At 42.0% G+C, this 23,902-nt stretch overlaps 1 protein-coding gene across 2 annotated transcripts in view; it reads right to left on the bottom strand.

Annotated features, from left to right (window-relative positions):
• The window catches only part of EXOC6B (exocyst complex component 6B), a 723,575-nt gene extending 712,844 nt beyond the window's left edge, over nt 1-10,731 (bottom strand). Inside the window, exon 1 of one of the 2 annotated variants that reach the window (XM_027554900.1) lies at nt 10,474-10,731. In XM_027554900.1, the coding sequence (XP_027410701.1) occupies nt 10,474-10,586 (113 nt within the window). In that variant the 5' untranslated portion in view covers nt 10,587-10,731. The remainder of the gene's footprint in view (nt 1-10,473) is intronic. The other variant, XM_027554901.1, reaches the window with a different exon arrangement.
• Between the last annotated feature and the right edge of the window lie 13,171 nt (nt 10,732-23,902).

The raw sequence follows: 23,902 nt of genomic DNA, 5'->3' as shown, positions 1-23,902 counted from the left end.
TTGCGACTCCATGGACTGTAGCCTACTACACTCCTCTGTCCATGGGATTTTCCAGGCAAGAGTACTGGAGTGGGCTGCCATTTCCTTCTCCAGCTCAAAAGCCTAGTCATACTTTTTTAAAGACAGTTAATCTGCAAATCAGTTAATTAATCCCCTAGATAATTAACAGCTCATGGTACAATTATTTTATTCTTCTATTCATTAAACAAATATTTATTGAGCACCAACTGTTTGCCAGGCCCTCTCTTAGGTTCCCAGGATACAGTAGCAAACAAAAGGAATAAAATTCCTCCCCTCCTGGAATACAAATTCCAATAGAGGAGACAATCAAAAATATATGTCAGGCAGAAGTGCTATGAAGAAAAATAAAGTTCCTTCCCCTTTATTCTCTACTCCAACAAATGGCACCACCATTACTCACCCATTTACTTAGGCCAAGAGCCTTGGAATCATGCTTGGTTCCTCTCTTTCTTTAACCCCCATAAGTAATCCCAAAAGTTTGACTCTGTTTTCAAAATAATATTCTAAATCCAACTACTTCTCATCACCTTCTCCCCAATAGCTTACTGCATGCTACAACCATCTCATTATACAACCATGCTATAACCATTTGGATATAATTCCAAATATCCCTTGACTGGTTAAAGCTTCCCTGATAGCTTCCCTGTATAAAACTGCTGAAAATCTTGAAAACCTTGACATATCAGAAGATTTTATTTTTTGGAATTATATACAATTTTAGAGTTTCTTTTTCTCTTCATTGAAAGCATAACCTAAAGTAATTGGCCTCTGATGCCTGTCATTCTTTACATGGTAAAGAATCCGCCTGCAATTCAGGAGACCCCGGTTCCATTCCAATGCAGGAGACTTCCCAGTTCTTCCCATCGGGAAGATCTCCTAAAGAAGGGATAGGCTACCCACTCCAATATTCTTGGGCTTCTCTTGTGGCTCAGCTGGTAAAGAATCCACCTGCAATGCGAGAGATCTGAGTTCAATTCCTGGGTAGGGAAAATCCCCTGGAGAACGGAAAGGCTACCCACTCCAGTATTCTGGCCTAGAAAATTCCATGGATAGTACATGGGTTCGCAAAGAGTTGGACACAACTGAGCAACTTTCACTTTTCTTTCACTTTCTTGACTGGTTTTCCTGTTTCTTCTCTTACTCCAATCTCCATATAGCAGCCAGAATGTTCTTTGTTTAACTTAAGTTAGTGCATGTCACTTCCCTGCTGCATGCTCTTCTCTACCTTGACATGACACTTAGAAATAAAAACAGTCTCTTTCTTAGTCTATGCTATCTGGACCCTCACTGATTTCCTACCATCACCTCCCACTATGCTTCTCCTGTGGGTCTTCATACTGTGCCTGCTGTCTGGAAGAGATACATGGCTTGCTACTTCAAACAACTTTTTCTAAACACCTAAGTCAGAAACAATATCCCATCACATGTAACATAACCACTAAATAGCACTATTATTTCATGTGCCTATGTGTCTGTTTATTCTGTAAGTGCTCTAGTAGAATTCATGGTCCAAAAGGGCAAGGACGTATCTATTTTGTTCTCTATTATATCCCAGAGTCCAGAAGAATACCTGGCACACAGAAGTTGTTTCATAAATATCTGTTGAATAAACAAATAAATTAATTCATGAATGAAGCCACTAAAATGATAGATATATAACAATGTATAATGTTACCTGAAAAAGCAACATATAACATGACATTATTCTTCTAATATAATAAAATTAATATGGAAAAAGTTTAAAAGAAATATACAAAAATAAGAGTTGTGACAGGGTGGTAGGATTAAGTTTGTTGTTGTCTGTTTCTTCTTTTTAAAAGTCACTACATTACAGTTATAAATTAAAATATAAAAAAAATTTTTTAAAGGTTCAGTTCAGTTCAGTCACTCAGTCCTGTCCGACTCTTTGCGACCCCATGAATCGCAGCACACCAGGCCTCCCTGTCCATCACCAACTCCCGGAGTTTACCCAAACTCATGTCCATTGTGTTGGTGATGCCATCCAGCCATCTCATCCTCTGTCGTCCCCTTCTCCTCCTGCCCCCAATCTCTCCCAGCATCAAGGTCTTTTCCAATGAGTCAACTCTTCGCATGAGGTGGCCAAAGTACTGGAGTTTCAGCTTTAGCATCAGTCCTTCCAATGAACACCCAGGACTGATCTCCTTTAGAATGGACTGGTTGGATCTCCTTGCAGTCCAAGGGACTCGCAAGAGTCTTCTCCAACACCACAGTTCAAAAGCATCAATTCTTCCACACTCAGCTTTCTTCACAGTCCAACTCTCACATCCATACATGACCACAGGAAAAACCATAGCCTTGACTAGACGGACCTTTGTTGGCAAAGTAATGTCTCTGCTTTTCAATATGCTATCTAGGTTGGTCATAACTTTCCTTCCAAGGAGTAAGCATCTTTTAATTTCAGGGCTGCATTCACCATCTGCCGTGATTTTGGAGCCCAAAAAAATAAAGTCTGACATTGTTTCCACTGTATCCCCATCTATTTCCCATGAATGGGTAGTTACTACTAAAAAATAAACAATCAGAAATAGGAGATCATTTCTTTCCCCTCATTGATTGTCAAGGAGGGAGAATATCAGAGTCACCTAAACTGCTTTTATAAAATTGTTTCCTATCTCCTCCTCCGTTCTCCATCTATCTCAAAATAACCACTTCCAGGGTCTGATTATTGATGAATATTTTATCCCTCAGATATATGAGTAGAAGTAAAAAACGAAAGTCAAGAATCACTCCAAACACAAAGTTTTGTAATTAACACTGGCTTGATGGTAAAGAATCCCCCTGACAAGCAGGAGACACAGGTTCAGTCCCTGGGTGGGGAAGATCCCTTGGAGAAGGAAATGGCAACCCACTCTTGCCTGAGAAATTCCGTAGACAGAGGAGCCTGGTGGGCTACAGTCTATGGAGTCACAGAGTCAGACACGACTTAGCAACTAAACAACAACAATGAAACACCTAAGTCCTCATTACAAACTCAAGGGTAAAAGGCAGAATATGATTCACACTATCGGAGTTACAAATGGCAACCCACTCCAGTATTCTTGCATGGAGAATCCCAGAGACGGGGGAGCCTGGTGGGCTGCCTTCTATGGGGTCGCACAGAGTCGGACACAACTGAAGCGACTTAGCAGCAGCAGCAGGTACCATGAAGAATGCTTTATCTCCTTTTTTTTTAATACTGTTCCTGCAATGTAGGTAGTATCCCCACTTAAAGATGAAAAAAAATTGCCCACTCAGGTAGTAAGTTGCTTATAAAAATAATTAACTGCTTAAAGAGATCCATACAAGGACCAATAATGAGAAAGTGTCATCAACCAAGGATTATCTGGATTTTGTACAACTTAGGCAATGGTGGAGAAGGCAGTGGCAACCCACTCCAGTACTCTTGCCTGGAAAATCCCATGGACAGAGGAGCCTGGTGGGCTGCAGTGCATGGGGTCGCAAAGAGTCGGACATGACTGAGCGACTTCCCTTTCACTTTCCTGCATTGGAGAAGGAAATGGCAACCCACTCCAGTGTTCTTGCCTGGAGAATCCCAGGAACAGGAGCCTGGTGGGCTGCCGTCTATGGGGTCGCATGGAGTCGTACACGACTGAAGTGACTTAGCAGTAGCAGGTAATGGAAGGCCAAAGGATGGAAAACAAAGCCATGTGGCCAAAGGCAGAGAAGCAGTAAGTGGGGAGGTCAGTTCACCATATTAAATTATCAAATGACATTCAGCAAAAGAGCTTTTGAAAATATCCCCCATATTTGTTTTCTGGAAGAGGCAGCTTTATACACGGTTTGGGCTTCCCCAGTGGCTCAGCGGTGAAGAATCTGCCTGCAATGCAGGAGACATGGACAGGGACAGAGGAGCCTGGTGGGTTAGGCTATGGGGTCACAAGAGAAGGTCACAACTTAGCAACTAAACCACCTCCACCACCAAATAAGCAAGAGAGAAAACTGTTGCTATACCAAAAATACAACTTTTTAACAACAGAATAAATAAAGCAAGCATCTAAAAGGAAATGCACCAAAACAACAGCAGCTATGTCACAATAGTACAAGTAATTCTTAATACAGCTTCCAAAATTTTTATAATGTTGACAGAATTTTTAATGTTTTAATAGTGATAAAGATCAAATGGATAAGATTCTATCATTAATACCCTTTGTTAATCTTAAAACTAAGCAGTATAGCACAAAACCACTCCATACGGTAAGACAAGATTCAGTCCCTACAGTAAAGTGCTTTACCAGGATCAAATATAGAAATCATATCATTCTTACAACACCGACCCCTTAGAAATGGAAGGCAGCAACTAAGCTAAAAAGAGAAAATCATGAGCTGAAAACAATAGAGCAAACTTTTTCCCAGGTGAGAACACTCAGCAAGGGAGGTCCAATAAACACAATGACAAGGTCTTGAAGGTTACACTGCTGCTACAAATAAAGAACATAAATTTCATGATAAAAAGACAAAATAAGTCAACCTGAAATATACCTGGATAAGAAAAAAATGGCACTCAACAAATGATGCTGGAAAAACTGCACATCAACATGCAAAAGAATGAAATTGGACACCCTTCCTTATATGATAGACAAAAATTAACTCAAAATGGATCACAGACTGTGATGTAGAAATAAAATTATACAACTCTTAGGAGCAAATGTTCATAATCTTGGGTTAAGCAGAGGTTGCCTAGATACAACACCAAAAGCACAAGCAAAAAAATAAAAACTAGATACACTGGCCTCATATCAAAAATTTAAAACTTTCGTGCAGCAGGTGATACCATCAAGAAAAATGAAAAAACCACCCAAAAGAATGGAAAAGTATTTTCAAATCCTATTCCTGGTAGAAGATATATCCAGAATATATAAAGAAAACTTATAACTCAACAATAAAAATAATCCAATTAAAAACTGAGCAAAGGAACTGAAGGCACTGCTCCAAAAAACATAATACACAAAACAAAAAACATAAACAAATAACTAAATAAGCACATGAAAAGATTAACCATTAGAGAAATACAAATCAAAATGACAGTGAGATGCAATTTCATATTCACTGGGATGGCTAAAATAAAAAGAGATAGCAACAAGTGCTGACAAGGATATGGAGAAACTAAAACACTTATACATTGCTGCTGCTGCTGCTGCTAAGTCACTTCAGTCATGTCCGACTCTGTGCGACCCCATAGACGGCAGCCCAGCAGGCTCCCCAGTCCTGGGATTCTCCAGGCAAGAACACGAGTGGGTTGCCATTTCCTTCTCCAATGAATGAAAGTGAAAAGTGAAAATGAAGTCGTTCAGTCGTGTCTGACTCTTCAGGAGCCCATGGACTGCAGCCTACCAGGATCCTCCGTCCATGGGATTTTCCAGGCAAGAGTACTGGAGTGGGACTAAAAAATGGTGCAGGCATTTTGTTACACAGTTTAGCAGTTCCTCAAAATGTTCTATGATTCCATTTATACAAAGTGAACAAAATATGCAAACCCATGAAGACAGAAAGTAGTGACTGCCTGGGGAAGGGACAGAATGAAGAGTGACTGCTAATGGGTATGGGGTTTCTTTCAGAGCTGATGAAAATGTTCTAAAATTAGATTGTGGTAACTGTTACACAATTCTGTGAATTCGCTAAAAAAAAAACAAAACATTGAATTGTACAGTTTCAATTGGTTAACTGTACAGTATATGAATATCTCAATAAAGCTATTGTTTTAAAGGCAAGGTACTTCACTGCTAAATTTAAAAGTCTCTTTTAAAATCTTAAATAACAATTAAGACTGAATATTAATTGCTAGTACCCAGAGAGCAAAGTGAGGAAACAACTTATTTTGAATAAATGATATGAAAGAAGACTAGGGATACATAGATGTGATTTGAAAAATGAGAATATAGAGCTATTACTCATGAGTGATTTGTGACCAATATTCTGTGATCAATTTTTGCAGTGTATTATCAGCATAATACTCTTGCCTGGAAAATCCCATGGACGGAGGAGCCTGGTAGGCTGCAGTCCATGGGGTCGCTAAGAGTCGGACACGACTGAGCGACTTCAGTTTCACTTTTCACTTCCATGCATTGGAGAAGGAAATGGCAACCCACTCCAGTGTTCTTGCCTGGAGAATCCCAGAGACGGGGTAGCCTGGTGGGCTGCCATCTATGTGGTCGCACAGAGTCGGATACGACTGAAGCGACTTAGCAGCAGCAGCACAATATCTTGTGATCAATTTCTGTAATGCATTAGCACTACAAAGCAAGAATCAATATTATTTTAAAAACAAGACATGCCCTTACACCTAATGGGCTTCTGTCGAGGTCCAGCCCCGGCTGATCCAGGGTATTCAAAGGAGAGACGGCTTCGGCGACCTATTTATTTATTTATTTATCAAAGATATAAAGAGTAATAGAATGAGGATAGCTCAGTAGGAAAATTCAGTGGAGAAAAGAAGCTGAGTAGCTTGGTTTACGTGGAAAATCAATATAACCCGTGACACCAGGTTAGCTCTGACCACGGAGGCCGCAGGCGCCCTCTCGAATAGCAGAAGGTGCCCCACCTTAGACACCTTCTCGAGTGGGTCTTAGAAGCCCAGGCAAATAAATGGTCGCAGAGGATATCCGCGCTCCAGATAGAGACTCAGCTGGAAGTTAAGGGGAAGAATGACATGGGGAGACCAAGCTTTGGTGAGCAAGGCCCGTAGCTTTATTTTCAACAGGGGCTTTTATACCCTAAGTTACACATAGAGGATAATAGGGGATGCAAAGTCAGCAGTTTTTGATCCTTATCAAAAACCAGGGTTTCTTTCCTGCAAATTTACCATATACAAATGGTTTAGGTGATTTACATCATCTTCTGGCCAGAAGGCTTATTAACATTTTATGACTCTTGACAAAGACTTATCAACAAAGACTTATTTTCTCTAAGAGTAATTATTTTAAGGTTTGGCGCCATCTTCCGAAGATAAAATTGCATTCCTATAGGGCGGATGTGTAATGGGTTTACAACAAAGGAAAGAATTTATTACCTTAAGGGTCTAAAGTTACTAACACCAAGGCCACTACTTATTTTTTCTACATACCAACTATATTAATTAATACACATTCAAGGATACAATTCAGGGGATGTGGAAACTTGGCAACAAGCATTGGCACATCAATGAAATCTTTTACTAGTTTTATTCTGACAGTTTCTAACTTTCTGAGAGGCTCTAAGCTATTTGAATATCTTAAGCTTCCTGTGCCTCTAGAGGCTGGGAGACTGTAAACAATAGTATGCATAGCTGTAGGAGTCCGGGTAAATTTGTCAGGCGAGTTAGAGAGCCATCTGAGGGGTTTGGATTTAAACACTCCTAATTGCCCAGGAACTTTATTAATTGGAGCTGTAAGTTAACTCTTTGACAGAGAGAGCGAGATGGTGGTGGGGAACAGCCCCCAGTAAAGTCAGAGGTGAGAGCACAAAACAATAAAGTAGGCAAACTCTGGTTTTTTGGGGGTAGATGCTCGAGAATATCCGGGGGGACTCCTGAGGTTCGATCCCGCCTTTGCATATGCCTAGCCTCCTTCCTCATGACCTCTGTCACGAGTAGAATGCCTTACCGGCTCCCGGCAGGCTTCTTTCCTCATCTGCAAAATTAGGACTTGTAGCTAACAAAATAATTTTTGAGATGAAGACAGAGAAGAGATGGCCGCTTCCCCAAAAGAATCTTCTAGGCAACAGCCTCTGTATGTATGGATAAGCTTGGGACTTTTAGAATTACAATAAATAAATAAAGTCACTCCTTATGATAAACAGTAATCAACTAATATTGCAAGTACTGTTTCAAGATTAAAATAAGGATAGTTATATAATGAAAAAGTCAAGCCATTGGGGTTCCTCAAACAAAAAGGGATAAAATTGGAAGAATAATTTGGTACCACAAATTATTGTTATTTAATTCCTCTTCAGTTAGAACACCTGTCTCAGGGACAGGTAAGAACCAAGAGCCTTAAAAATGCCTCAAAAGACAGAAGAAATAGGAAAGTCTATGAAGAGGGATAGAGGCTGAGATTTACAGTTGAGGGCAATGGTAGGAAGAAGAGCCTATTGCCTCTATCATACCTGTTTACTGACTGTGATGGAAAACCAAGAGATAAGATTATGAACACGCACCCAGGGTAAAGCATGAGATCTGAAACACCAAGTCTATGCATGCCGCTGCCTCTGCATGGGATGAGGAAGAAAGATGAGATCATCTCCTATGAATACAGGCAGGAACAAGCTAGACTGAAGACAAAGACAGTGGATATTACTTGTATTATAGGATGTTCACATGATTGAATCTTGGGTCTGATAGTTAAGATTTAGGGTTATCCATCAAAGACAGGACAACACCAAAAATGAAAAGCCCCTGATAAAGAAAAAAGGGAGTCAACAAAAGAAAATTAAACTAGTAGGATAGTGCAGTGGTTCTCAAAACTTTTCTTACCATGTCCCCTTAGGACAAAAGATCTCTACTTCACTTAGCCCAAAAAAGTCCCCACTTTCCAATGGAATTCAGTGATAACGCAGCAAATTTTAGGGAAAATGGATAACATTTTAAACAAAATGTATATATTCTTCAGTCAATATAATGGAAAATTACAGGCTAAAATTCAGCTGAACAAATATGCATTATTATTCAGTGGAGGGCTAACATAATAAATCACAACAAACTAAATTGATAACACTAAATTAAGTCATTTATCATATAAACCAAGAACAACAGCAACTCAAAACAACCAACTCAAGACAATATTAATGGTATTCTGATGAAAAATCCTTCCTAAAAACTCTGGTAATCCCAACTATTCTAGTGGGAGCTTTGCTTGGCTGCCAGCTATATAGCTCAGCAGCCAAATTTCTTAGTAAAATCCTCAAACAGCATCCTCTGTAAGTCTAATAACATTTTGTTTTACAAAAACCAAACATTAATAACCAATAGTAATGCACATAGAATACCAGTAAGTAGTCTTAGTTTTTATAAAAGTAAAGATAATGAAATAAGGGTCATTTACCTTTAAGAGCTCAAGAAAATATGAAAAAAGAGGAGCGTGACAGTCATGATCATAGCGCAGTCAGGGACAAAAAGCAAACTACTAAGGATGGTCATGTCCCATGTCCAGGGATGGCATTGGGAGAACCATGTGCCCTGGAGAAGGAAGCTGTGGAGGCGGAGATGAGAAGCGAAGTCCGCAGCCTGCCCCCTCTTTCAACGACTTTCATGAGACAACTTCTCCCCATGAAAAAAACAAGCAGTGAGTAATAAATAATCTTTATGAAGGGAGGAATAGCTTCCCAAGACTGTACAAGGTGGGTAAGATCATTCTGTTGGCTGCATGGAGATCAGAAGGTGCCAAAGGAAGGACGATGTGTTGGTTCTAGGGCACTAATAAACTGAGGGGAAAGAGAAAGGTAGTTTGCGCTTGGTTGAGTAATTAGCAGAAAGTACGGATAGATGGTGATCCCCAACTGAGGCAGAACAAGAGGGCTTAAGAATGCATACTCTGGATCCAGAATGCCTGAGCAGGAATCGAGACTCCCCTACTTTTCTCTGTGACCTTGGGCAAGTCACTTAACTTCTTTGGGCTTCATCTGTAAAATGAGGGTAATAACAGTACCTACCAAATAGGGCTGTTTTGCGGTTTGAATAAGTCATACTTGTAAATCTCTTAATAAATGTCTTGCGCTGTACACAGTAAGTTGTAGCTAAGTTTGTTAAATAAGTTGAGGTAGGTGGCGGCTTAGTTTGACGTCTCCAAGTGAAATGGGGGTGTGTGGGCAAAGTAAGGGTCACGGGGAACGGGGGGAGATAACGTCTTTTCGGCGATGAGCACCAGGAATCTGACCTTTGGGGAGGTCGTCCTCCTGACAGGGCTCGGCAAGTACCCGCTCCCAGGAGAGGGGCGCGCGGGCTGAAGGAAACTTCCTTCCTTCCAGGCCTAGGATTTTCAGGAACTCGTTTCTGAGAAGTGATTGTGATTTTTAAAGAGGCAAGAGTTTGCTCTCCGAGCAACAGACCGTGGGGTGAATTCTGTTTTGCCTGAAGAGCAGGACCTGCGTCTGGGGCAGAAGGGTGATGTCCTCAGGGGGACCCTCTGCTAAGAGCCACCATCTGTCGGGCGCGTTCCGGCTGCCCGCGCCGGGCCAGCCTCGGAGGGAGAACGAAGGCTGCCCCAGCCCTGAGGGAGGCAGAAGGAGCCTACAGGGTAACGGGGCTGCCGGCGCCGACGGTCGGGAAGGAACCCCACGTCGGGTCTGCGGGGCTACGGAGGGGGACCTGCCTCGCCGAGGGTGGAGGTCGCTCGCCAGGTTCTCTGAAGGGAGGGGCCGGCACTGGCCCTGCAGGAGGCCGGCCAGGCGCACAGTCCCGAGGGAGCCTGCTCCCGGGTCCCGCCCGTGCCCACCCCTCTGTGGCCCCGGTACCCAGGGTACCTGAGCGTGGGCCCGATGCAGGCCGTGTCGGTGCTCTCGATCTCTCGAAGAATCCGTTCGTGCTCCGCCGCTGTCTCCAGGCTCTCCGCCTCCGCCATCTTAACCCGCTCCATAGACTCGGGGAGCCCCGCAGCGCGTCCCCTCCCTCAGCTCCGCTCACCTTTCGCTCTCAATCTCTCTCTCTCTCACTCCAGGCTCCCGGGGATCCTAAGCCTCCGGCCACCCGCAGGACTACCCCTCCCTCAGACTGGGCACGCCCCCTAGCATCACCACGTCCGCGGACGTTCCGCGCGATGCCCGCTGGGATTTGTAGTTCTCTGGGAAAAATAGCCTGATTTCACACATTATTCATTGAAGCCACAAACTTGTGTTAAAAGCTCCACTATATCCAGTGGCTAAGATTCCGTACTCCCAAGCCAGGGTACCCGGGTTCACTCCCTGGTCAAGGAATTAGATCCCATGTGCTGCAACCATGACCTGGTGCAGCCAAATAAATAAATTTGTTTTTCAGGGGAAAAAAAAAAGTTCTACTGTAAGGCAAGAACAATTAAGAACTTCATATGCAACGGCGATTGTCAGGCAGTTCTTGTTGAAGACCCTTGCCTCAAAGTGCAAAAGCCTCTTTAGGCATGAATATTAAGGAAGGATTAACTAGGTTTCCCCGAACAGATATCTTACAAGTTATGAAAGAGGAAAAGCCCAAAAGTAAAAACCCCAAAACTAACAGATAAGGTGTAATGTACCTGTAAGCAAGTTCTGAGAATCAAACAGGGCAAGCACTTTTGTCAGTAAAGAATTCATTGACAGACTATGCCTGAACATTTCAAAAGGTGTGATTGGAAGGTGTGAGAAGCACCTAGAAAACCAGAAAGAACTTCATTTGCACTGATGTATAGGGAATTAGCAACAAGAGATGGTGCTAGGAAAGCATCTTGGAAAAGGAACACCAGGAACAGAAATTTGTACTTTATTCTAATGGCTCAACTGGGCCAACAACCACCTGCATCAAAAGCATCTTGGATCTCTTTTTTAATACAGATCAAAGACTAGAGATCTCTTGAAGAAAATTGGCGATATCAAAGGAACATTTCATGCAAGGATGAGCATGAAAAGGATAGAAACCGTAAGGACCTAACAAAAGCAGAAGAGATGAAGAAGAAGTGGCAAAAATACACAGAACTATACAAGAATGTGAAGTCAAGTGGGCCTTAGAAAGCATCACTATGAACAAAGCTAGTGGAGATGATGGAATTCCAGTGGAGCTATTTCAAATCCTGAAAGATGATGCTGTGAAAGTGCTGCACTCAATATGCCAGCAAATTTGGAAAACTCAGCAGTGGCCACAGGACTGGAAAAGGTCAGTTTTCATTGCAATCCCAAAGAAAGGCAATGTCAAAGGATGTTTAAACTACAGTATAATTGCATTCATTTCACATGCGAGCAAGGTTATGCTCAAAATCCTTCAAGCTAGGCTTCAGCAGTATGTGAACCAAGAACTTCCAGATATAGAACCTGGGTTTAGAAAAGGCAGAGGAACCAGAGATCTAATTGCCAACATTCACTGGATCATGGAGAAAACAAGGGAGTTCCATAAAAGCATCTAGTTCTGCTTCATTGACTATGCTAAAGCCTTTGGTTGTGTGTGCTTAATCCTGTCTGACTCTTTGCAACCCCATGGACTGTAGTCCACCAGGCTCCTCTGTCCATGGAATTGTCCAGGCAAGACTAGTGGAGCAGGTTGCCATTTCCTGTTTCAGGGGATCTTCCCAACCCAAGGGTCAAACCAGTGTCTCTTGTGTCTCCTGGGTTAGCAGGCAGATTCTTTACCACTAGCACCACCAGAGAAGCTCAAGTCAATTAGGATATTTTCCCTTTAAAAGATTTACTGTTGCAAATTGGATATAAAATTCTCATATATGGTTCCGTCCATCCACAGGAAGAAAGTAAATATGAACTTGGTGTTTACAGTCAGAATATGGACCCTAAAAAACATTGACTGGGAACAAAGGTGAAAATGAGAAAGAAATGGCCATTATAAGTCCCTGGACTATACAAAATATGTTTTCAGTGCAAAACATTTTCAGTGTAAAAAGACTAAGTATGTTTTGTGAAAAGTTTATGCGTCGGTCTTTACTGCTGTATTTTTTAAAACAAAAGTTATTTCAAGTTTTAAAAAGGCAATAGAATTTTAATTATTACTTATTAAAGCAACTTTTCATAAACAATTATATCATATTTAAAAGGTCAAACTCATTCCAGACCACCTGACCTGCCTCCTGAGAAATCTGTATGCAGTTCAGGAAGCAACAGTTAGAACTGGACATGGAACAACACACTGGTTCCAAATAGGAACAGTAGTATATCAAGCCTGTATATCGTCACCCTGCTTATTTAACTTATATGCAGAGTACATCATGAGAAACACTGGGCTAGATGAAGCACAACTGGAATCAAGATTGCTGGGAGAAATATCAATAACCTCAGATATACAGATGACACCACCCTTATGGCAGAAAGCAAAGAGAACTAAAGAGCCTCTTGATGAACATGAAAGAGGAGACTGAAAAAGTTGGCTTAAAGTTCAATATTCATATATATGCGTTAGTATACTGTATTTATGTTTTTCCTTCTGGCTTACTTCACTCTGTATAATAGGCTCCAGTTTCATCCACCTCATTAGAACTGATTCAAATGTATTCTTTTTAATGGCTGAGTAATACTCCATTGTGTATATGTACCACAGCTTTCTTATCCATTCATCTGCTGATGGACATTATATGGAATTTAGAAAGATGGTAACAATAACCCGGTGTACGAGACAGCAAAAGAGACACTGATGTATAGAACAGTCTTATGGACTCTGTGGGAGAGGGAGAGGGTGGGAAGATTTGGGAGAATGGCAATGAAACATGTAAAATATCATGTAGGAAACGAGTTGCCAGTCCAGGTTCGATGCACGATGCTGGATGCTTGGGGCTGGTGCACTGGGACGGCCCAGAGGGATGGTATGGGGAGGGAAGAGGGAGGAGGGTTCGGGATGGGGAACACATGTATACCTGTGGCGGATTCATTTTGATATTTGGCAAAACTAACACAAGTATGTAAAGTTTAAAAATAAAATAAAATTAGGAAAAAAAAAAAAAAGTTCAATATTCAAAAAAACTAAGATCATGGCATCTGGTCCCATCACTTCATGCCAAATAGATGGGGAAGCAATGGAAACAGTGTCAGACTTTATTTTGGGGGGTTCCAAAATCACTGCAGGTGGTGACTGCAGCCATGAAATTAAAAGACACTTGCTCCTCGAAAGGAAAATTATGACCAACCTAGACAGCATATTAAAAAGCAGAGACATTAGTTTACCAACAAAGATCTGTCTAGTCAAAGTTATGATTTTTCTAGTAGTTATGTATGGATGTGAGAGTTGAATTATAAAGAAAGCTGAGCACCAAAGAATTTATGTTTTTGTACTGTGGTGTTGGAGAAGACTTTTGAGAGTCCCTTGGACAGCAAGGAGATCCAACCAGTCCATCCTAAAGGAAATCAGTCCTGAATAGTCATTGGAAGGACTGATACTGAAGCAGAAACTCCTATTCTTTGACCACCTGACCCTGATGCTGGGAAAGATTGAAGGCAAGAGGAGAAGGAGACAAGAGGATGAGATGGTTGGATGGCATCACCAATGCTATGGAAATGAGTTTGAGTGAACTCTAGGAGTTGGTGGTGGACAGAGAAGCCTGGCGTGCTGCAGTCCATGGGGTCTCCAAGAGTTTAACTGAACTGAAGAACCAATTGGAACAGGTTGAGACCCTAAATCTGATTTTTGCTTTGAATTCTTTCTGGCTAAGAAATTACATCACGTTGATCAGCATAAAAAATACAATACTAAAAGAGCATAAACCTTGACGTAGTTAGAGAAAGCTAATGCAAAACTGACGGGAAATTATCAATTTATTTATAGTTTTCCAAGGAAAGTTATAAGTTTTTGTTTTTTTACCTCAACTTCAGTGTAATTCTATTTATATTAAATCTGTTTCTATTTATGTGTTAAAAGGTGATAGAATGTTTCAATGAGTGTGTGGATTACAACAAACTGTGAAAAATTCTTAAAGAGAAAGGAATTCCAGACACCTTCCCTGTATCCTGAGAAACCTGTGTGCATGTCAAGAAGCAACAGTTAGAACCAGATGTGGAACATCTGACTGGTTCAAAGTTGGAAAAGGAGTACATCATGGATGTATATTGTCACCCTGCTTATTTAACTTATATGCAAAGTACATCATGCAAAATGCTGGGTTGGGTAAATCCCAAGCTGGAATCAAGATTGCAGGGAGAAATATTAACAATCTTAGATTCAGATTGCAGATGATACAACCCAAATAGAGGAAATGAAGACAAACTAAAGAGCCTTTTGATGGAGGTGAAAGAAGAGAGTGAAAAAGCTGGCTTGAAACTTAACATTCAGAAAACTAAGATCATGGCATCTGGTCCCATCGCTTCATGGCAAATAGAAGGGGAAAAAGTGAAAGCAGTGACAGATTTTATTTTCTTGGTCTCCACAATCACTGCGGACAATGACTGCAGCCATGAAATTAAAAGATGCTTGCTCCTTGGAAGGAAAGCTCTGACAAACATAGACAGCATATAAAAAGCAGAGACATAACTTTGCTGACAAAGGTCTGTATAGTCAAAGCTATGGTTTTTCCAGTAGTTATGTATGGATGTGAGATTTGATCCATAAAGAAGGCTGGGCACTGAAGAACTGATGCTTTCACATTGTGGTGCTGGAGAGGACTCTTGAGAGTCCCTTAGACTACAAGGAGATCAAACCAGTCAATCCTAAAGGAAATCAAACCTGAAGACTCATTGGAAGGAGTGATGCTGAAGCTGAAGCTCAAATACTTTGACCACTTGATGCAAAGTACGGGCTCACTGGGAAAGACCCTGATGCTAGGAAAGATTGAGGGCAAAAAAGAAGGGGACAGCAGAGGATAAGTGGTTAGATAGCATCACCAACTCAATGGACCTGAATTTGAGCAAACTCCAGGAGACAGTGGAGGACAGAAGACCCTTGCATGCTGCAGTCCATGGTTTGCAAAGAGTCAGACACGTCTTAGCAACTGAACAACAAATATTTGATGAAAAATGAAAGACAAAAACAAAATTTTTATTCTATTGCACAGTTGAAAATTGCTAAGTGACTAGGTCTTAAAAGTTCTCACCACAAGAAAAAAAATTTCATAAATACATATGGTGACAGTTGCTAACTAGACTTATTGTGGTGATCATTTCAGAACATACATAAATATCGAATCATCATGTTGTATACCTGAAATTACTAATGTGATGTGTGTGTCAGTTATACCTCAGTAAAAAGTCACAAAGAAAAAATTCATATATATACTTATATATGTATAAAATACTTCACAGAATATTTCTGAAAGGGTATCCAAGAAACTGTAAACATTAGTGACAACCAGGACAGATATTGGGAGGAAGGGGCATGAAGTAGCAGGAAGATATTTTTTATTATGCATGCAGTTTTGGAATTCTTTCCCTTGTATATGTACTGCTTTTTTAATAAAGAATAGTCATTATTAATTAAAAGCACATTTTATAAATAAACAAAGCAATAGTGAGGAGAATGAGTTACAAGTCTTGGTTTGCCAGGAACTGAGAAGGTTGCTAAACCTGTCTGTTTCTAGACAATCTCTGGCTGTCTCACCTTGTTTCATTACTCATGCTTAAACAATTTCAGACACAGGTAGGCGGGGCAGGAAGAGTATGAAGGCTTTCATATTTCTAAAGATCTCTGGTCCCTTCAATCACCAATTTTAACATCTAAGCAAAAAGCTTTTTATACCTCACAGGGAGAAGATGGGTATGTAGACTAAATATGTATAGTAGTGATTAAATGAGCTTCTGCTACTGTCAGCAGGTTTTATTTCTAGCCCCCCCCCCCCCGCCCTCAGCAGCCAGAGAGCTCACATGAGTTTTTACCAGCAACAGTGTGAGTTTGGAGTGACTAGTGTAGAAAACTCCAGTGAAGATGGCCTGCCTGACATTCGGTTCAGTTCAGTCGCTCAGTTGTGTCTGACTCTTTGTGACCCCATGAATCGCAGCACGCCAGGCCTCCCTGTCCATCACCAACTCCTGGAGTTCACTCAGACTCATTGTAATCAACTATACTCCAAAAAAAAAAAAACTTTTTTTAATGGCTTAGAATAGACAGCACTTAATTCATGTAGCTTGAGTGGAGCTGAACTGATCTGAAATGAACTACCGGTTGCTTTTTTCAGGTTTTGCTTATGCTATTCTGTTCCTTCTGAATGAAGTGCTCTTCCCTTTCCTCCTCCTTCCTCACTTGCTGAAATTATACTTCAAGATCCAGCTTTGTGTGACCTTCTTCTGTGAAGATAACCCTTTCTTTCCTAACACAGGCAGTTGAACAGTAGGTCCTTCGTCAACACCCTCTGTCTTGCATTAATACATGACTCGATATTGTCCCTGTCACATGGTGTGACCTGAAGTAGTAGCAATAACAGCAGCTTCTGCTTATTAAGACCTGCTAGGTTCCAGGAACATAATTCTGTTTCTCTCATTTCATTGTCACAATTACCCTGCTGTAGGACAAAAGTTGTTGTCTCCATGCTATTGAGGAAAAAACTGAAGCTCAGTATGGTTAAATAACTTGCCCAGAGTCAGAGGGCTAGTCACTGACAGACTGAGGTTTGAAGTCAGGCCCCACCTCAGAGCTCATATGCTTTCCTTTATTGCTTTAATTAGTTTTCATTCTGTCTCATCATCTATACCATGACCTCCTTGCAGGCAGGAGCCTGACTCAGCTGATGGCTCTCTTTTAAGGGAAAAAATATGTCTCCCCACAGGTCTAAAGTTTACTGGGAGCAGAGCATCAACACTCCTTCCTTCTCCCTCACCAGTGCTGAGGTAAGCTTCTATGCTCGTGGAGCTGTGAAGGAAAGGACAATAATTGAACAGCAAATGGGAGCAGCTCAGTCCCCAGGGTCCGTTTGGGTCATGTTTGCTGCTCCAGCATCTTTGGGGGCTGTGAGGAGGCCTCCCTGGAGTCAGCTCATTGGATCCCCTGGGCAGTGATGTCAGCCTCCTGCTCTGCCAGGCCCCAGAGGCCACATCACACTGACGTCACCCTTGGTTCCATGGAGCTTCACAGCAACTCAGACCTACATGCCCCTGCCTAAACAACTTCTAACCGTGATTTTAGAGGTCCTAATCTTTGCCCAGAAGTCCCTTTCTTTTCTTTTTGTTTTTCACCATAACTTGCCTTTCCCCTAAAATCATAAGCCTCACTCATTACTTTGCTATACATGCACACACACACACACACACACACACACACACACACACACACACTGCCTGGAATCTCTGACACACCAATATAAATAAGGAAACATAGGGAATTATCCAAAAAAAAAAAACATTCCTCAGTGGTTTTTTTCAGACTGGAAAAGGGAGAAGCTGAGTAAGAGGAAACGAGGACAACTTAGCTTTTCCAGGTTCTGACTCTCACAGACTGGGAAACTTAAAAAGGCTCCAACACAGAACTTTTTCACTTACCAGTCTTTATTAACCATAAGGAAGTCATCTCCATAAAGTAATTCTCCCCCTGCATCTACCAACTCATAGTTTAATTCAGTATGGCAAGGAATCATCAAAAAATCAAAAACAAATAGTCCTTTCTCCTAAAACCTAGCACTATGTGATATGGTTTAAAAGAAAAATTAGACGGACACTTGTCAACTTAAAATCCGCATGTGACTCCCATTGCAGTTAGCACAAAATTTGAACTTAAACCATGGCCAGGCGCACCTTCCCCAAAGTTAGCACCCAGTTTTATTATATCCTGTTCTTCCCTCCAGCACCATCAGCCATTTCTCAGTCCCTCAAAAACCGAAACCTTGACAACTTCAGGGTTTGCAATTTATGTCTGAGACTTGCATAATGAGTCAGATTCAGTAGTTACTCCTCAGAATGTGACTGACGATTTGATTATGGTATTTGAATATTAAACACTCAAATTGAAAAGATCTGGCAGGTCGTGTTGTTGTTCAGTTGCTCAGTCGTGTCTAACTCTTTGCGACCCCATGGACTGCAGCACGCCAGGCTTCCCTGTCCTTCACTATCTCCCAGAGTTTGCTCAAACTCACGTCCATTGATCTGATGATGCCATCCAACCATCTCATCCTCTGTTACCCGCCTTCTCCTCCTGCCCTCAATCTTCCCCAGCATCAGGGTTTTTTCCAATGAGTCTTCGCATCAGGCAGGTGCGGCCGTTACAAAAAGCAACATGAGACCCAAGGACTTGGAGTTTGGTGAGGTGCTGCTCCAGCAGAGGAGCTGCGGCGTGGGTTACATTAGTGCCTCAAGTTCCCCTCCCTGATAGCAATGGCTTCAGGGCCAGCTTCTGTGTTATGTCCTCAGCTATAAGATGAACAGCTGGTTTTTTTCCTTCATAGCATTCATCCCAATTTACACTTATATACTTGCTTGGTTTTTTTGTTTATTTTCTTTCTCCCTGATGAATCTGTAAGTCCAAGAGATCAAGGACCGTGTCTGAATTATTTCATGTATACCTGGTACCTAGATCAGTGCCTACCACATAGAGGTTCCCAATAAATCTTTGTTGACCAAATGAATGATAAAAGGTAAGCTCTGCATTTAGAGAGTGTCTCATCTATTTAGGAAAGTTGACTAGCACACTCAAAGCAGCTATAAATTTTGCTTCACAAACTGGATATGCAAGAAATGGTGCATTACTTTAATTCCCTTCAGTCAAATTAAATCTACTTCAGTTAATAAAAATTCAGTTCAGTCCAGGCTTGAGCAAGGCCCAGGAGACCTTTCAGGAGCAGCAGTAAGATGCTAATTGGTCCAGCCCTGGGGGATGTGTGAAGTAGCGCCACAGCCTCCAAACCACCCTTCCCCTAGGAAGCATGGTGGGGACGGCAACCAGGGAGCCTGGGGGTACTGTGTGGCTCTTGCTTTCTACCATTTCACCACTTCTGCCGGATGACTCAATGGGACAGGGTTCTCACATGTTTGGGAACCCCTAAGTTACTGTCTTAATCTTACAGAACTCTTCCCTCCCCTCTACCCTCTCCACTTCAGTCTTATCCCTTCAGATGTATGCTCTCTCTTTCTAAGGGCTTTCCTGGTGGCTCACACAGTAAAGAATCTGTCTGCAATGCGAGAGATTCAGGTTTGATCTCTGGGTAGGGAGCCTGGGGGTACTGTGTGGCTCTTGCTTTCTACCATTTCACCACTTCTGCCAGATGACTCAATGGGACAGGGTTCTCACATGTTTGGGAACCCCTAAGTTACTGTCTTAATCTTACAGAACTCTTCCCTCCCCTCTACCCTCTCCACTTCAGTCTTATCCCTTCAGATGTATGCTCTCTCTTTCTAAGGGCTTCCCTGGTGGCTCACACAGTAAAGAATCTGCCTGCAATGCGAGAGATTGAGGTTTGATCTCTGGGTAGGGAAGATCCCCTGGAGGAGGGCTTGGCAATCTACTCCAGTATTCTTGCCTGGAGAATTCTTGCCTTGAGATCGCAGAATTGGACACGACTGAGCTACTACTGCTACTGCTACTGCTACTGCTACTACTCTTTCTGCATCCCAGTATCAACCCATCAAGGACCTTAGCCTTCCCTCTGACTACTTTCATTTCTGTCTTGACATGAAAATGGCCCTAAGGTAGAGATACCCCTCTTGGAATGGGAGGAAAAAAAATCAGAAAAATGAAAGACAAACTAGAGGACCCAAGACAGATGGGTCATAGTGAAGCATTCTGAAAAAATGTGATTCACAGGAGGAGGAAATGGCAACCCACTCCAGTATTCTTGCCTAGAGAACCCCATGGACACTATGAAAAGGCAAAAAGATATGATGAATCCCTAAGTCATAAGATGTCTGGAGGAGAGAGGCAGGCAATTATTAATAGCCCCAGCAAGAATGAAGCAAGTGGGCCAAAGTGAAAACATTGCTCAACTGTGGATGTGTCTGGTGGTGAAAGTAAAGTCTGATGCTGAAAAGAACAATATTGCATAGAAACCTGGAATGTTAGGTCCACAAATCAAGGTAAATTTAACATTGACAAGCAGGAGATGGCAAGATTAAACATGGATATCTTAGGAATCAGTGATTAAAATGGATGAGAAAGGATGAATTTGATTCAGATGATCATTATACCTACTACTGTGGGCAAGAATCAATTAGAAGAAATGGAGTAGCCTTTGGAACTCAGGAAAGACCCAGGAGACTAAAGCCTGTTTCCTACAGACAAGAAATGGAAGACACAGAGGGTCTTTTGTACCCAGGAAGGCCACACAGAACCCTGCTCAGTCTCAACTTCACACTGGGCCCACCTGCGATATGCTGGACAGCCTCCTATCTAAGACCCTTAATAGTATTTGCGAAGTCCCTTTTGTCACATAAGATAACACTCAGAGATTCTAGGGATTCGGATGTGGGCACTGGAGAAGACTCCTGAAAGTTCCTTGGACAGCAAGAAGATCAAACCAGTCTATCTTAAGGGAGATCAACCCTGAATATTCACTGAAAGGACTGATGCTGAAGCTGAAGCTCCAGTATTTTGGTCATCTGATGCAAATAAATAACTCACTGAAAAAGTCCCTGATACTGGGAAAGATTGAGGAGAAGAGGGTGTCAGTAGCTGAGATGGCCAGACAGCATCACTGATGCAATGAACATGAACTTGGGCTAACTCCAGTAGATAGTGGGGGACAGGGAGGCCTGGCGAGCTGCAGTCCATGGGGTCGCAAAGAGTTGGACCCGACTGGGTGACTGAACAACAACAACAACTAGGAAGGCAATTTCACTGCATTAGTCAAAAATCATAACTTGGAATAATTTTAGATTTACAGAAAACATTGTGAAAATAGTGCAGTATTGGGGAAGCCCAATACTGGTTAGTTATCTCATAGGATACCACTCAATTTAGGTTTGGCTGATGTTCCTCTCATAACTAGACTGGAGTTGTGAGTTTCAGGAAAGAACACCACAGAGACGAAGTCATTTCTCTTTGCATCACATTAGGGGGCACATAAACCCAACATGAAACAACGACTAGTTCAAAATTGGGAAAGGAGTACTTCAAGGCTGTATATTGTCACCCTACTTATTTAACTTATATGCAGAATGTATCACATGAAATGCCAGGCTGGATGAAGCACAAGCTGGAATCAAGATTGCCAGGAGAAATATTAATAACCTCAGATATGCAGATGACACCATCCTTATGGCAGAAAGTGAAGAAGAACTAAAGAGTCTCTTGATGAAGGTGAAAGAGGAGAGTGAAAAATCTGGCTTAAAACTCAACACTCAAAAAACGAAGATCATGGCATCCGGTCCCATCACTTCATGGCAAATAGATAGGGAATCAACAGAAACAGTGACTGACTTTATTTTTTGGGGCTCCAAAATCACTGCAGATGGTGACTGCAGCCATGAAATTAAAAGACGCTTACTCCTTGGGAGAAAAGCTATGACAAACCTAGATAACATATTAAAAAGCAGAGACATTGCTTTGCCAACAAAGATCCATATATATAGTCAAAGCTATGGTTTTGTGAGAGTTGGACTATAAAGAAGGCTGAGCACCAAAGAATTGATGCTTTTGAACTGTGGTGTTGGAGAAAACTCTTGAGAATCCCTTGGACTTGAAAGGAGATCAAACCAGTCAATCCTAAAGGAAATCAGTCCTGAATATTCATTGGAAGGACTGATGCTGAAGCTGAATCTCCAATACTTTGGCTACCTGATGAGAAGAACTAACTCATTGTGAAAGACCCTGATGCTGGGAAAGATTGAAGGCAGGAGGAGAAGGGGACAACAGAGGACAAGATGATTGGATGGCATCACCGACTCAATGGACATGGCTTTGAGCAAGCTCCCGGAAACGGTGAAGGACAGGGAAGACTGGTGTGCGCTTCAGTCCATGTGATCACAAAGAGTGAGACACGACTGAGTGAATCAACAACAAACCCACACAACATCACCTGTGATGTTTACTTTGATCACACGGTTAAGGCAGTGTTTGCCAGACTCTTCCACTAGTAGTAATGTTACTATTTTTCCTTCTCCAAACTCTCTTTGGAATACAGACAGTATCAAGTCCACCCTTAGGTGTGGAAAGGGAACTAAGCTCCGATTTCTAGATGAGGGACTATTGACATAAGTTAAAAGAACTTTTGGAGGCAAGATTTCTCTCCCATCCCCATTTAATTATTTATTCAGACATATTTTCCTGACTATGAATGCATGTACATATATTTAATGTTTTTGGATAATAAAATATTCATTTTATTGCTCAGATTGTTCCAGCTTTGACCATTGGGAGCTCCTTCAGATCAACTCCTGTGTTCTCTTGATATGTTCTCATTCTCTTGTTTTTTTTGAGCACTTTCTTGCTTTTGATTCTATTACCTTGAGGCCAGTGGCCAATCTCCCTCTCTTGGTGCCTGGCTTCTTCCTCCAAGGTCTCCAGGTTTTTTCTGACCTTTGGCCTGTCGCCCCCATCAACTCTTCCCTCTGGTTGGGTAGACCAGCCCCTTGTGGAGGACTAAAGTCAGAAAACACCACACCTCAGCTGTGTCTGTCACCAAGACAATTAAGAGGCCCTGTGTGAAAACCCAGGGGTCCTGCTACCAAACCTCCTTCCAAGTGTGGTGCACCAGGTCCTTAGGGATATGGGGGTGGAGGTAGTCTGTCACATGACTACTGTAGCCATGGCACCCTAGTGCAACTTCTCTAGAGACTGGGACCCAGGGAGCTTCTGGGTCTACAGGGAAGCAGCTGGATAGCTTTTCTCCAGGGTTCTCAGTGAGGGTCTGGCTAGATGAAATTGAACAGCTTTGTTGACCTAGAGTGATCCACACCTTGGGATCTCACCATCCCCATCTCACCTACTGTATGTTTATCTCCTTACCCAAAGCTCCCAGTTCTCCAAGTTCTCCCTCCGAGATGACAGAGAAAACCTCTCCAAAGTGAAGTGAAAGTATGAATGTAGGTGTGAATGTATAGAGAAAGGTAGGCATGGACACAGGAAAACAACCCTACCTTTGTGCTGTGGACATCTTTCATTCCTCTCCCCCCAGATTCTAAATAAGTCTTCTCTCCATCACCATCATCTCTCACTTGGGCCATAGCTATATCCTTCTGACTTGCTCCAAATTATTTTGCAGATTATTTTTTAAAGCACAAATCAGGTTGTATCACTTAATCTGTTTCAAAATATTGAATGGCTCTCCATCACTATCATGATAAAGATCAAAATGTTTAGCCCCAGCAATCCCTGGCCTTATCTTGCACTGGTGCTCCTCACTGTCCAACAGCCAGCCACCTCAACTGTCCTTCACATTGGCCCCTT

This window comes from Bos indicus x Bos taurus, chromosome 11 (genome assembly GCF_003369695.1).
Source record: "Bos indicus x Bos taurus breed Angus x Brahman F1 hybrid chromosome 11, Bos_hybrid_MaternalHap_v2.0, whole genome shotgun sequence".
Classification (NCBI taxonomy): Eukaryota; Metazoa; Chordata; class Mammalia; order Artiodactyla; family Bovidae; genus Bos; species Bos indicus x Bos taurus.
This window is presented reverse-complemented; position numbering and strand designations above follow the sequence as displayed.